The 13,620-nt window shown below is 33.5% G+C and overlaps 1 protein-coding gene across 1 annotated transcript in view; it reads right to left on the minus strand.

Annotated features, from left to right (window-relative positions):
* Positions 1-13,620, minus strand: part of LOC115210729 (titin) — a 678,167-nt gene that overhangs the window by 250,154 nt on the left and 414,393 nt on the right. Inside the window, exons 287-293 of the mRNA XM_036506041.1 lie at positions 12,160-13,099; positions 11,129-11,304; positions 6,669-7,138; positions 6,247-6,413; positions 4,873-5,004; positions 2,814-2,986; positions 1,480-1,575 (exon numbers count right to left, since the gene is read on the minus strand). Coding sequence (XP_036361934.1) covers positions 1,480-1,575; positions 2,814-2,986; positions 4,873-5,004; positions 6,247-6,413; positions 6,669-7,138; positions 11,129-11,304; positions 12,160-13,099 — 2,154 coding nt within the window. The remainder of the gene's footprint in view (positions 1-1,479; positions 1,576-2,813; positions 2,987-4,872; positions 5,005-6,246; positions 6,414-6,668; positions 7,139-11,128; positions 11,305-12,159; positions 13,100-13,620) is intronic.

Raw genomic sequence — 13,620 nt, forward strand, 5'->3', positions numbered from 1 at the left:
AACATAAACTGAAATATTAAAACTGATACCTTAAACTCCACCTGTTTATATAATTCTTTAATCAATAACAGAGGAATTCTTGACTGGCTGACTTGGAGGACTCATATATAATAAACAGCTGAGTTCACAGCTGAATTTGTCAAATAAGTGGAAGTAGTTTTCCAAGTGTGAGAGCAGAATCAATGGACCAAAGAGTTATATAAGCAGAAATTTTAGGCTGAGTATCCAATGCAAACTATGGGTATACACAAGAAATACATACAGGTTGACAAAAAAGGTCTTCATATGTAGTAGATGAACAGGAGTGGTTAGTAGTAACTGCACCTATTAAAGCAGGGGTTGGAGAAATTTTTTAACCAATTACTCCAAAATTTATGCTGACATTACCTCCTTGATTTGAAAGGAAGAAAATCATAGATTCTTTGAATTCAAAAGGTTTATTGAATTTATTTATATAGAGAATACAATTATAAATATAAAATGTATAAAACAAATGCAATAAAATAAATTAATATCCTCATTGTGAAACAAAAGGATTTTTCTTGAAACTTTTTCACTTTAGGCTTAGGAGCAATGATGTCTCAATTTTGTTACAATTTCATTAAAATTGGGGCATTTTGATGCCAGAGCAATTTGGATAGTCTTCAGGATCTAATCAATTTCTCTGTTTTTGCTTTTATGTTCATTAGAGTGGAAAATCCTTATTTGCAAAGGTAGGTTGTTGCAAAAGGCAGCAACTTTTTGACTGCCTCCTTATGTCAGAAAAATTTTTGTTGTAACAAAGAACATGTTTTTTTCATATAATATTAATTGTCTAATGAGTTCTCATTACCCCCAAGAATATTACTTTTACCCTGCTTGAGGTAATCTACCTTGGTTTGCTGACCCTTGCATTATAGAGATTCTTTCAAAAACTTAAAGGTTCTCTGTAGTAGTCAACAATTCCTATTATCCAGGTGACCTAATTAGCAGTGAAAATAGGTGTTCCAAAACAATAGTACTCAGAGTAAGAATGTGTGGAAAAAGTTCAGGATGCTATTGCCTCCACAGACAACAAAAGGAATCTATCTCTCCCTCTTTCCCACTGAGTAGAGGATAGATTTTATGAAAGGCTTGTCAGTAGTAAGTTGAGCATGATTCTCTGGATGTGTTTTGTAAGTATGAATGATGGAAAACAAATGGGCTGAGAGAAAAACTGAGTATAAGAACAATTAGGTGTAGTGTGCAAGAGAGAAGCCTATGCTATGAACATGTTGCATAAGAAGTCAACTACTCACCAATGTCTTAACTATAGCCAGATTTGTTGGTTATAGTTAATGCATAATTTATGGGAAAGAAAATGGGAAATTATGGTGGTAATGCTTATAAAATTAAAAACTTCCAATCACATATCTCAGCTTGAGCTCAGACTTATCTGACAAGGAAAATATTTGCCATTTACAGAATTCTTTTATAACCAATAAATAATCACATACTTACTATCAGGGTAATCATCATATCTTTTATCTACAGGTATATCTGGTATAATGGTGGGTTTTGCATCAAATTTCTTTCTAGCAGGCATTTCATCTGGAACTATAAAACGATAAATGATATCTTTTATTTCATCTTTTCCTTAATTTACATATGCTCTTATCTTTTCCATAATTTACATTGTATATTAATTTATACATAAATGTATGCATTAAGTACAAATATATAAATATATGATGTGATGTGTGTGTGTGTGTGTGTGTGTTTTGATGCATGAGCATGGACAAGAATGTAAGTATGAATGCATGAATCCACCTGGAGAAGTAAGAAGATATCTTCAAACAATTATCTACATCCTTCACTTATCCTGCTCCTTTGACAATGATATCACCAACCAATTATGAGAAGCTTACAGAAAACTTGAAATCTTACCACACCATGACTTTCATAAGCATAAACATATCCAGAAGCTCAAAACTAAAAAATCATGGTGTGTCAATCTGTTATAATCTTTACACTATTCTATGATTGTGAAACATCGGTAGCATATCAACATCAAATACACCCACTTGAGAGGTTTCATAAGGAAACTTGAGACTTAATTTGAACTATGATCAATGGATGAAGTACTGGCAAAAATAAAAACCATAAGACTTAAACCATTAACTCCAATAGTTGAGATATGCAAAAAGGATGCTAGACATGAAAATACCCACACAGATCCTTTACTTTGAGCCTCTTGACAGTCATCATCCAAGATGTGCATCAGAGAAATGCATCTGTGATTCAATCAAGAAAACCATGCCATTTCAATAACTGTGCATAGTTTACTATTGACATTTCAACTATTACACATTTCAAGTACTGTGCACCTTCTTTTATATATCCCAGATCATTATATTTAGACCGTTTTGTTTATATTTTATGAAAATCTTAACAAAAGTATCCTTTCATAATGTGTGTGATTATGTCTTCCACATCACAGTAGCTTCTAATATTTGCCTCCTCAGGATTAATCTCCTTATGGATTTTGTTGTATAATATTCTAGCTATGATATCACATCTCATCGCCAGGTAATGCCATGATAACATTTTTGGACAACTTCTTAAAATGCTAGTAACATCCACTGTTGGTTGGTCCATCTGTCTGTTTGTGTATGCTTGCATGTGCACATGTATAAATCGATGCAGGTGTGGATATCATTGCATATGTGAGCCTGTATGCATTAACCTCTGTATGTGACACAAACATATATTTATTAAATGCTAAACTTATTTTCAAAATGTAATTGTTTAATCAATAAATGTTACGTTTATGATTTACTGAATAAAAAGCTTACTTTCAAAATTCAAACTTCCAGATGTAATAGCTCTTCCTGCTCTGTTGGTAATAACACATGCATACATTCCAAGATCAGTAGGTTGGACATTCTCTATGCCCAAATAGCAGTTGCCTTCAAATTCAGTTAACTTAAAGCGTGGATCTGGTTGAAGAGGATATCCATCTTTTGTCCTGTGAAATATATCAAATATTTTTTTTTTAATTGCAATATATTTATTTTTTTATCCTGAAAACAATGCCTGTTACCAGGTTTATTAGTAAAGAATTATCATTCATTCATTCATACATACATACATACATACATACATACATTATATATATATATATATATATATATATATATATATATATAAGATACAGGTTACTGCAAGTGCAACCATAACTTGATGTTTGTATTTTCTCAGACAAGCTCACATAGATAAAAGTTGATTTCAATGATATAGAATTATCTCTTGAATAGGCTATTTATTATGAAGATATGCCAATAATATATAAAGTAAAAGTGCTTTTATTACCTATGTTATAATTTTTTTTATTTTGTTAATCTGTTCACATATGTCTGTGGTTATCACACATAAGCTGAGATTAACTTACTTATAAAATCACTTAAAATTCAAAGTTTTATTTTTAGAATGGTGGTATAAGATGACCCCAAATTTTTAGTGTAAATTTTAGAATTTAAAGGTCATCTTATAAGTGTAAATATATAGTGTATACACACACACACACACACACACACACATATATATATATATATATATATATATATAAAGAGTAAAGACCCTCTTCAGTCGTGAAGGATCATGGGATTGCACCTAGAAAGTTCCCATTCAAGGAACAAGTCCGGGCAAATTGTTTATGGAAGATCAGTAGTCACTCATGCATACCAGCTGCCCCTCTCCATGCCAGCAATGTTAACCAAGGAAAAAAGCGAAGACTGATACAGCTTTGGCACTAGTGACATAGCAACTCATTTCTAAAGCTGAGTCAACTGAAACAATGTGAAATAAAGTGTCTTGCTCAAGAACATAGCACACAGCCCAGTCTGGGAATTAAACTCACTACCTCATGACTTTGAGCTTGATATCATGCAACTTCATATATATATATATATATTATATATATATATATATATATCCCGCTGTTCTTGAGGAGACCTATTGAGCCAAGTGCGTTAACACCAACATCAAAATGAAAATCAAATGGAAATTGTAGTTAAGATACCCGTGCTGGTGACACATTAAAAGCACCGTCTGAACATGGCAGATGCTAGCGCCTCCTGACTGGCGTCCGTGTTGGTGACACGTAAAAGCACCAACCGATCATGGCCATTTGCCAGCCACCTCTGGTCCATGTGCCGGTGGCACGTAAAAAGCACCCACTACACTCACGGAGTGGTTGGCGTTAGGAAGGGCATCCAGCTGTAGAAACACTGCCAGATCAGACTGGAGCCTAGTGCAGCCTCCTGGCTTCCCAGACCCTGGTCAAACCGTCCAACCTATGCTAGCATGGAAAACGGACGTTAAACGATGATGATGATGATGATGATGATGATGATAAGAGAGAGAGAGAGAGAGAGAGAGAGAGTTATAATACTTTTAAAGAAAAAGTTATTTTTTTGATCTTCAGATTTCATTTTATAGTGAAGACTGTTATCTTGAATTGTGTTTAACTGTGCGTTGAAATAGGCTCCTGCATGGTTTCCTTTGGTGTACTAAAACTTTGCGTAGTGAATTATTACATAATTGTTATTGGACAACACCACTTCTCAGCGTTTAAGTTCACTTAGAGTAAGATTGGATCAAATACTTAAAAGCAACTTCTTTATAATCTAACTTTTAATTACATATCCCAATACATTACCAGTTATTTTCTATTTTGATATTGATAAATACCAAGGAAATATCTTTGTCACAGTTCTTCCTTTGAAATTTGTATCTAATGTTTTAGTAAAATGCAAATAGTAAATTAAAAATGTGCATTAATCAGAAAAAAAACCTTTCAAATATGTTATTAAACATTGTAGCATATCAAGATAAAGCAAAAGTATAGTTTACCAGAATACTTCAACATCGGGTATACCAATAGCTCTGCATTCAAACCTAACAGAAGAACCTTCTTTAACAAACAGATTTGGAAGACGTTTTGAAAATGATGGTGGTAAATCATAGATGGATTTTTTGGTCTCTCTGAAACAAAAAAAAAAAAAAAAATTAAGAGTATTATTCACTGATTTCCTTCAGTTATTTATAAACATTAATTCATTTTACTGTTCACTTTGTAATATAGAAAACGATAGCAAGAAGTTTAAATAAGAAAGGTTGTCATAAACATAAATATCTTGTTACATTACTCTGAAAGCATAACCTGTAAACAAATTATTTTAATTTAAGATATTTAAGAATATCATCAAAATCAGTAATATGAAATCTAGTTAATATATCACAATTACATATTTAATAAATACAATAATAATAGTTTCAAATTTTGGCACAGAGCAGTTTTTGATGGAAGTTGTCAAGATTGACTCCAGTACTTGGCTAGAACTTATTTCATTGATCTCAAGAAGATGAAAGGCAAAGTTGACCTTGATGGAATTTGAACTCAGAATGTAGAGATGGTCAAAATGAACAACACACGTAGAAAAAGACGATGCAACCAATTCTGTCTTTTAATTTTCCTGCAGTTATTACTCTTGAACTGTATATGCAACTATGTATTTTTTTTTTTTTGCTCAGGAGCTCGGGTGAAGGGTAGAGTTAGAGACAGGGGCTCCAGGTCTGAGGGGGTTAACATCCATAATATCTATATGAAAAAGGGGAACAAATTTTTGTGCTCTAACATGGAATAGCATTCTGTACATTGCCAGGAAAATGCTGGCCAAATATATACTCCGAAACCTTTTCTAATCAATATCCTAAAATGTCCCACCAGAGTCACAGTATAGCTTCCTTAAGGATTAAAGCAGTCAGCATGGTATTCATTGTAAAGTGGCTTCAGAATAACTGCAGGGATCACCATCAGAACCTGTTCATTGCATTTTGACTCTATCAGCAAGGTATTTATGTGGGATATTCCCCAAAAGTTTGGTTGCTTTCCTAAAATTTTTATTCTTCTCTGCTAGTTCCACATAGGGATGGTGACTTGAGTTGTTGTTGGATAGTAGAAATCCAGCCTGTCAGTCGAATAACAAGAGTTAGACAAAGCAGTATGTTTGCCCCTGCACTGTTTAATGTGTGAGCATACTGATATGCAGACAGATTGAAAGAGAAGCAAGATACTATCAACTTCAAATTCAACAGAACCTTTACAATGTCAGAATTCTGCAGGCTGCTACCAACAGTTTTTGATATGTGAGTGTAAGTGTGTGTGTGTATGTAGTGAGCTGGGAGGTTTGTGTATTGGTTCAACTTATAAAGAATTTCACTTACTTAGGTGGGGATACATCATCTTTTACTGTTAGTTTGGCTGAGGTTGTTAATTCTCCTTTCGGATTTGAAGCTTTACATGTATATTCTCCTTCATCATCAGGGTGAACATCATAGACAAATAGGGAATGTTTCTTGCCATCTGATTCAATTTTGTAATGATCAGAACTCTAAAAAATTATATAAATTTTGATATTAATTTTTAATGTAGACATAAGGCTGTACAATTCTGAGGAGAGAGTTTTAGTTATCATTGAAATCAGAACATAATGGGACTTAACGTATAGTTTTGATATAAAGGGAAAAAAAATGCATAACAAATTGCTATGCTTTATTCATTATTTGCTTTGATTTATTTTATTTATTTGTTTATATATTTATTTTGAGGAAAATATTTATGTAAATACTAAATATTTTGTTCTAACCTTAATCTCTTTTCCCTTGAAGTACCATTTAATTTCTGGCTGTGGATCTCCGAGAGTTGTGCATTCAAAACAGACATTACGTCCTTTATGTACTCTAGTGTCATCCAGTTTGCGAATGAATTTTGGTTCTCTCTCATAGATATCATGAGGTTTCTCAGATTTTACAGTTATTCTTGCACTGCATATTGCCTCTCCAAGGGGATTACTAATGCGGCAGGTATATACACCAGTATCTGCTAGGGACAGTTTTTTCAATTTTAAGGAACACATGTCTCCATCTCTAGTAACAACAAAATCTTCTGTTGGACCAATTTCATAGTCATTAACTAGCCACATTACAAATGGATCAGGATATCCTGAAATTTTGCACTTTAGTTCGGTCATTGTTCCTTCCATTATAGATTTGTCATCAAATCTTTCAATGAATCTTGGAGCTTTTTGTTCTTTGGTACGATCAACTGTTTCAACAGCTAAAATAAGAAAATATCCAGGTTATACATGTAATAGGGAAATTTCATTCAAAATGTCACAAGAAAATATAATTAAGATTTATGACTTTTTCTAAAACTTCTGCATCAAACAATATACATAAAATTTATCTCTTAAAAAATATACATGCAGCAACACATATCTAAATATTTGGTTCTCCTTGTTTTAAAATGGTGTTTTGACTGCATTAAGCTGATAGATATTAAAAGCTTTTGAGTAAATTAATAATATTATATTTAATTTAAGTTAAATTAAATATAACAGAAAATCCCATTAAGTAAATTTTGTATTCCATGTTTTTTTCTTTTTCGTTTTTCTTGTTTCAGCTCAGAGCTGAGGCCATGCTGATGCAACACCGTTTTGTGCTACACTGTTATTACTAAGAGCCTCCTCTAATATGTGGCACTTGGTGAAGAATGGAGTTTGATATAGCTACCCTCATTTGCACCTCTTGCCGTGAGGTAGGTTCATCTGGGACTCTTGACAGGAAGATGTCCAGCTTTGATTTAAAAACCGCTACATCTACTTTGTACAAGTTCCTCAGACTCTTTGGGAGAATATTAAAAAGCTGTGGGCCCCTGAAACCCAGGCTGTTGCAGTAGCTGGTCCTGAAGTGTGATGGCATTGCTGGGATCTTTGGCACTATGTAGTGTCATCCCGTTCTAGCATTGGTGTAGCTTACAATGCCAAAATTTGGCACAATTCCTTCCATTGAATTTATAAATTTAGACAACCTAAATATTTCAAATTAAAACTTCTTACACCATATGAAATAATTCCAATTTGGAAATGATTTCTATATGTAAATTTCTCTTTACATCAGAATGTAGAGTGCATTAGTTTTCTCCCTAATACAAAAAACATATATCTGTTTATGACACCAAATAGTACAGACTAGTGCTGTTCCTATTGCTTCTTCAGGCCTATAAATCAGTGTAAGCTTTCCAAACACTTTGTGATTATATAATGGTGAGATTTACTTGTACATGGTACTTATTTATAGATAAATGATCTGAATCAGTTATTGTTACATCTGTCAATATTGCTGGTAAGCAATATAAACTCCAAGCATTAAAGTCAGCAGTTAACTCCAACACTGACCTACCGTTCCAAACACACGCATGCCGACACCATCACACACTGATTTGATGTGATATATATTAATAAATTACTTTTACAAGGAAAAGTTTTGACAGTTACTTCAGCTTCCATCAGACTGTCAAATGAAGGCTACATAGCCAAAACTTTGAAGTAACTCTTGAACTCTTTCTTTAAAAATAAAATTGATATGAAAAGTATTGAGTGATCTTTCAATTAAATAATACAATGACTGACTTTTTATGTATAATTATACATAAAAGTAAGCATTTTATATGTATGTATGTATGTATGACATGAGGTACAACTACGATTTCCTCAGTTCAACAGATCTTCAGAAGTGTGGCATATCATCCAACAGTTGAAGGGTGCTTTTAAACGGGCCAGTTATGTGACACCGGCATTGGCCATGACTACGATCTCACTTAGCTTGCTGGGTTTTCTGAAGCACAGCATATTCTCCAGGGTCTCATTCGCTTGTCATTGTCTCTATGAAGCTCATACGTGCACACACATACACACACATATATATATATGATAAATGAAAATGACCTAACAGAAATAACTGAAAGTGCTCAGTGCCATATATTTGAACAGCAAAGATGAATAGAGGTATTTTAAATACCATACAAGATGAATTCTCGATCACCACTTTCAGAGAAGATAAAACAATCACTTGGTTATAATTAGGAACAGCTCTAAAAGAGCAGAAGGAATAATCCTACAAATCAAGAATTCTCCAAAATTAATATTCCATTAAAGAAAAGAGAGTCTAATTGTCTAGAGATAAGATAACAGCTGTGGACATGTTACCGCTTCAGCAAGCATCACCAACATTGTAGTTACTCAACCTTTTTCAGAAGAATGTGACAGACATATACAAAAAAAGAGTAGAATACATTTATGGCGTAGCTAAAAGATGTAACTCAGAGTCACCTGTAACAAGCATTTATCTGCACTCTAAAAGTAGCAAATGAATTTGCAACCAATTTGTCTGGCAAGGTAAAATTAAAGAAAACTAAACAGAAACAATGACGTATTTAAGGGGACATAATTCCCATTTTTTTTTATTAGCTGAGTTAACTCCCTTGTATTTCTTGTTCTCACGTGAAAGCGTTTCAAATATATATAAAATGTTCTTCATTGGACAAATACTGAATTTTTGTCAGTTGCAATGTGGTGTCCGATAAGAAGTTCAAGTTAATTGTATAAGGAGTTCTTTACAAGTTATAAGTTTGTGATTGTGTGTATATATAGGAAATGGGTAAATTTTTATAGTCATATATTGTATATGAAAGAATGTCATAAAATGTTACATTTATGATGACATACCTAACTAGGATCTGATAGTGCCAAATTTGATCAAATAAGCATTATTAACATCATTTGAAGATGTGTAATTTGTGTGACCATGTAACATCAGAATAACTGTTAGTCTGTGACGGGTGGAATTTTTCTGTATGACTGGCTTCCGTGCCGGTGGCACGTTAAAAGCACCAACCAATCGTGGCCGATGCCAGACTCCCCTGGCACCTGTGCCGGTTGCACGTAAAAAGCACCCACTACACTTGCAGAGTGGTTGGCGTTAGGAAGGGCATCCAGCTGTAGAAATATTGCCAGATCAGACTGGAGCCTGGTGCAGCCCCTGGCTTCCCAGACCCCGGTTGAACCGTCCAACCCGTGCTAGCGCGGAAAATGGACGTTAAACGATGATGATGATGATGATGATGAAGCATCTATTAAAGAAGTCGCTTCAGTTATAGCTCCACAACCTTATACAGTAGTGGCATTTTCATATCTCAGTATACGTATATTCTGGATCTTTTGAGAGTTCTTCACCTGATGCTCTCCTAAATGAGCAGCATGTGTATTCTCATCATTTCTCAAAGCCACTTGATTCACCTTTTTCTCCTCATATCTGACGTGTCTCATCAGTCAAATCTCTATACAAAATGATTTCAAAAACCATAATTTCCAGAACTAAAGTCCACTAGAACTACCTCCAAACTTTAGTCTGGTCTATTGATTTCAACCTACAGAAATTTCTGCTAAACATCAGTATATCAACCTCCTTATTCTAATGTCCACCTCAAAAAATATAAATGAGTAACATCCAACAACGAAAAATAATATAATTCCACTACCACTGCTTTAATTATGAATAATTTATCACTAAAGCTCTTATGATCCTTTTTCATATTAGGAATAACTGTTTGAACTACTAAATCTCTAGTATACTGAAAATTGCATCATATGGATTAGGTTTTCATTTCAAAATAAGTCTTTTAGCATATGGGTGGTTAGTGCATTAAAATATAAGGAGTAGCACACTTATTCACTAACATATTAAACAATATTCAGGAAAATTCCATCAAGCTGATAGTTTTTTCTTTTTCTTTTTCTTTTTTATCATCATTACATTAGCTTACATCACAATCAATGCATCAGCAACACCAACATCATGTATTAGTTATAGCATGTAGTACTTTTTGAACCTCACACAAAACACTTTTTCTAGAATTACATCCCTACCCACATTTATTTCATTATATATTATCACAGTTAAAACTAAACACCAATTACATAACATTCTGAATGATTTTGAAATAGAGATGAATATATTTTTTTAAATAAACATTAATTGTTCTTATATTGCACAAACAAATCTCCCATTTTGTTTTTACATTTATAAACAATGCTTTTCTGGTTTTGGATTAACAAAAGATATATGCCACCCCCAACAAAAAAATGGAATCATAACTAAAAGCATCTGCATAAATTATTTTCAATTCTCTACTCATAGGAGAAAGTGTATAATACTCCCTAATCAATAAATAATTCTAAAATTTTAAAGATTCTAATTTATAACTTACGGATCACATTTAAATATGCTTCAGTGTAAGCTTCTCCAAATTCATTTTTAGCCCAGCATATATATCGTCCTTTGTCTTCAAGCTTTACAACAGGTATTATCAAAGAATAAATATTATCATTTATATTTTGTAACTGGATTCGCTCATCTGCTTCAATGACTTTTCCTTCTTTCATCCTGAAAAGTAAAAAAACCGAATTATTTAGATGGAAGACAAATATTTATGCATTTAAATAAATGAGTATAGTTATAAATAATATTAAACATTTAGCTTAACTTATGAAAAATACTTCTAGATTATAGTTTAAACAGAAAAAAATAAATTTTTTGTTATAGTTGCATACACTTTTTTGGTGACATTGTATTTACTGTCTTGTCATTACCATCATCATTGTAATTATCATCAATTTCATCATTGTTTCAATGTTTAATTTTTCTGATTGCCACAATCTGAATATCTATATCACTTCTTTGTGTCTTTTGACCTCAAATCTAAGACCTGACCTTAATACTTGATCCTGTTTCCTTCTTTCCCATAAGCACCTTCAACTGTCAGTATACAGCACTTTTCCATTCAATATCCATCAGTCACTTGCATCACATAACAGCATAAGTGCAGTCAGTTCTCCTGCATTTATCAGCTGATATTTTTGATACTAAATTACTCCTTAGCATAAATGGGCACTGACCACCATGTACATTACCATTAAGATAACCATGAAATATTCACTGAATTTACCTCATTTCTGCCCAGTTTTCACTGTATTCCACATTCAATACCCAACTTTCAATACCATACAGTGTAACACTTTTTGCACATTTCTATGAATGGCACTTTAATTATTATCCATCCCTTTAATCTAGTTATAATATTATCACTACTAATAGTTTAAACATTAATTAGAACAGGTAAGTAACATAAATATCAATTACTTCTAGTGAGCTAGCTGAGCAATTCACAGGTATAACTAAAAGAGTCTATGTCACACATTAATGTTATAATGATAGGTAAGGGAAAATATTAATACAAACCATGTAACTATTGGATCTGGTGTAGCCACAACACGGCATTCAAACTTGGCTACTTTACCCTCTTCAACCAAACAATCATCCATCTTCAGAATATACTGAGGTTGTTCTCCTTGTACTATAATGCCTTCATCTTCAGATGGTACTGCTACTTCTGGTACTTTTTCCTCTGGTTTCTTAATCTCAGCAGCAACTTCTGGTACTGCTACTTCTGGTTTCTTAATCTCAGCAGCGACCTCTGGTACTGCTACTTCTGGCTTCTTAATCTCAGCAGCGACCTCTGGTACTGCTACTTCTGGTTTCTTAATCTCAGCAGCAACTTCTGGTACTGCTACTTCTGGTTTCTTAATCTCAGCAGCGACCTCTGGTACTGCTACTTCTGGTTTCTTAATCTCAACAGCGACTTCTGGTACTGCTACTTCTGGTTTCTTTATCTCAGCAGCGACCTCTGGTACTGCTACTTCTGGCTTTTTGATCACAGCAGCGACCTCTGGTACAGCTACTTCTGGCTTTTTAATCTCAGCAGCGACCTCTGGTACTGCCACTTCTGGCTTTTTAATCTCAACAGCGACCTCTGGTACTGCAACTTCTGGCTTTTTAATCACAGCAGCGACCTCTGCTACTGCTACTTCTGGTTTCTTTATCTCAGCAGCGACCTCTGGTACTGCTACTTCTGGCTTTTTAATCTCAGCAGCGACCTCTGGTACTGCAACTTCTGGCTTCTTTATCTCAGCAGCGACCTCTGGTACTGCTACCTCTGGCTTTTTAATCTCAGCAGCGACCTCTGGTACTGCAACTTCTGGTTTCTTAATCTCAGCAGTAACCTCTGGTACTGCTACTTCTGGCTTTTTAATCTCAACAGCAACCTCTGGTACTGCAACTTCTGGTATTTTACTATCAGTAGTATCTTCTGGCTTAGGTGATACTTTCTCTTCTGGGATTCCTAAGAAAAGTGATATTTTATATTTAATTTTTAATTATATAAAAAAAATTGAAATAAGAAGAACATACAATTTATTATTTTTTAAATCATTATTTACACCATCTACAGCAAGATCTGAAATGAATATTTGCATATTTATTCTTAACACATATAGGCAGATTTAGACACAAAATATGTTGGGCACCATAGTATATGTCTGTATGTCATTGGAGAATAACTTCTCACTTCTGTGAGAACTATGTATTCAATACACTTGTCTCAATAGAATTCTGGTACAGTCTATACAATTTATTTTGCTGTGCTTCAAGCATTTGTTTAGTAATTTATAACTAAATAGTAATGAAGTTACTACATGTTTTACTATATATAGTTGAGTAGCAATCTTAATATAATCAAACTTAATCAAGCAAAGTCTTTTTTGCTATTAAATGTAGTAAGGAATGAGTTCCCCAAAATGTTAGTGCAGACAACAAATGCTGTCTACAACATTAAAGTAAGTTATTTCTATCTTAACCCTATTT

Source organism: Octopus sinensis, linkage group LG1 (genome assembly GCF_006345805.1).
Source record: "Octopus sinensis linkage group LG1, ASM634580v1, whole genome shotgun sequence".
In the NCBI taxonomy this organism is placed as follows: Eukaryota; Metazoa; Mollusca; class Cephalopoda; order Octopoda; family Octopodidae; genus Octopus; species Octopus sinensis.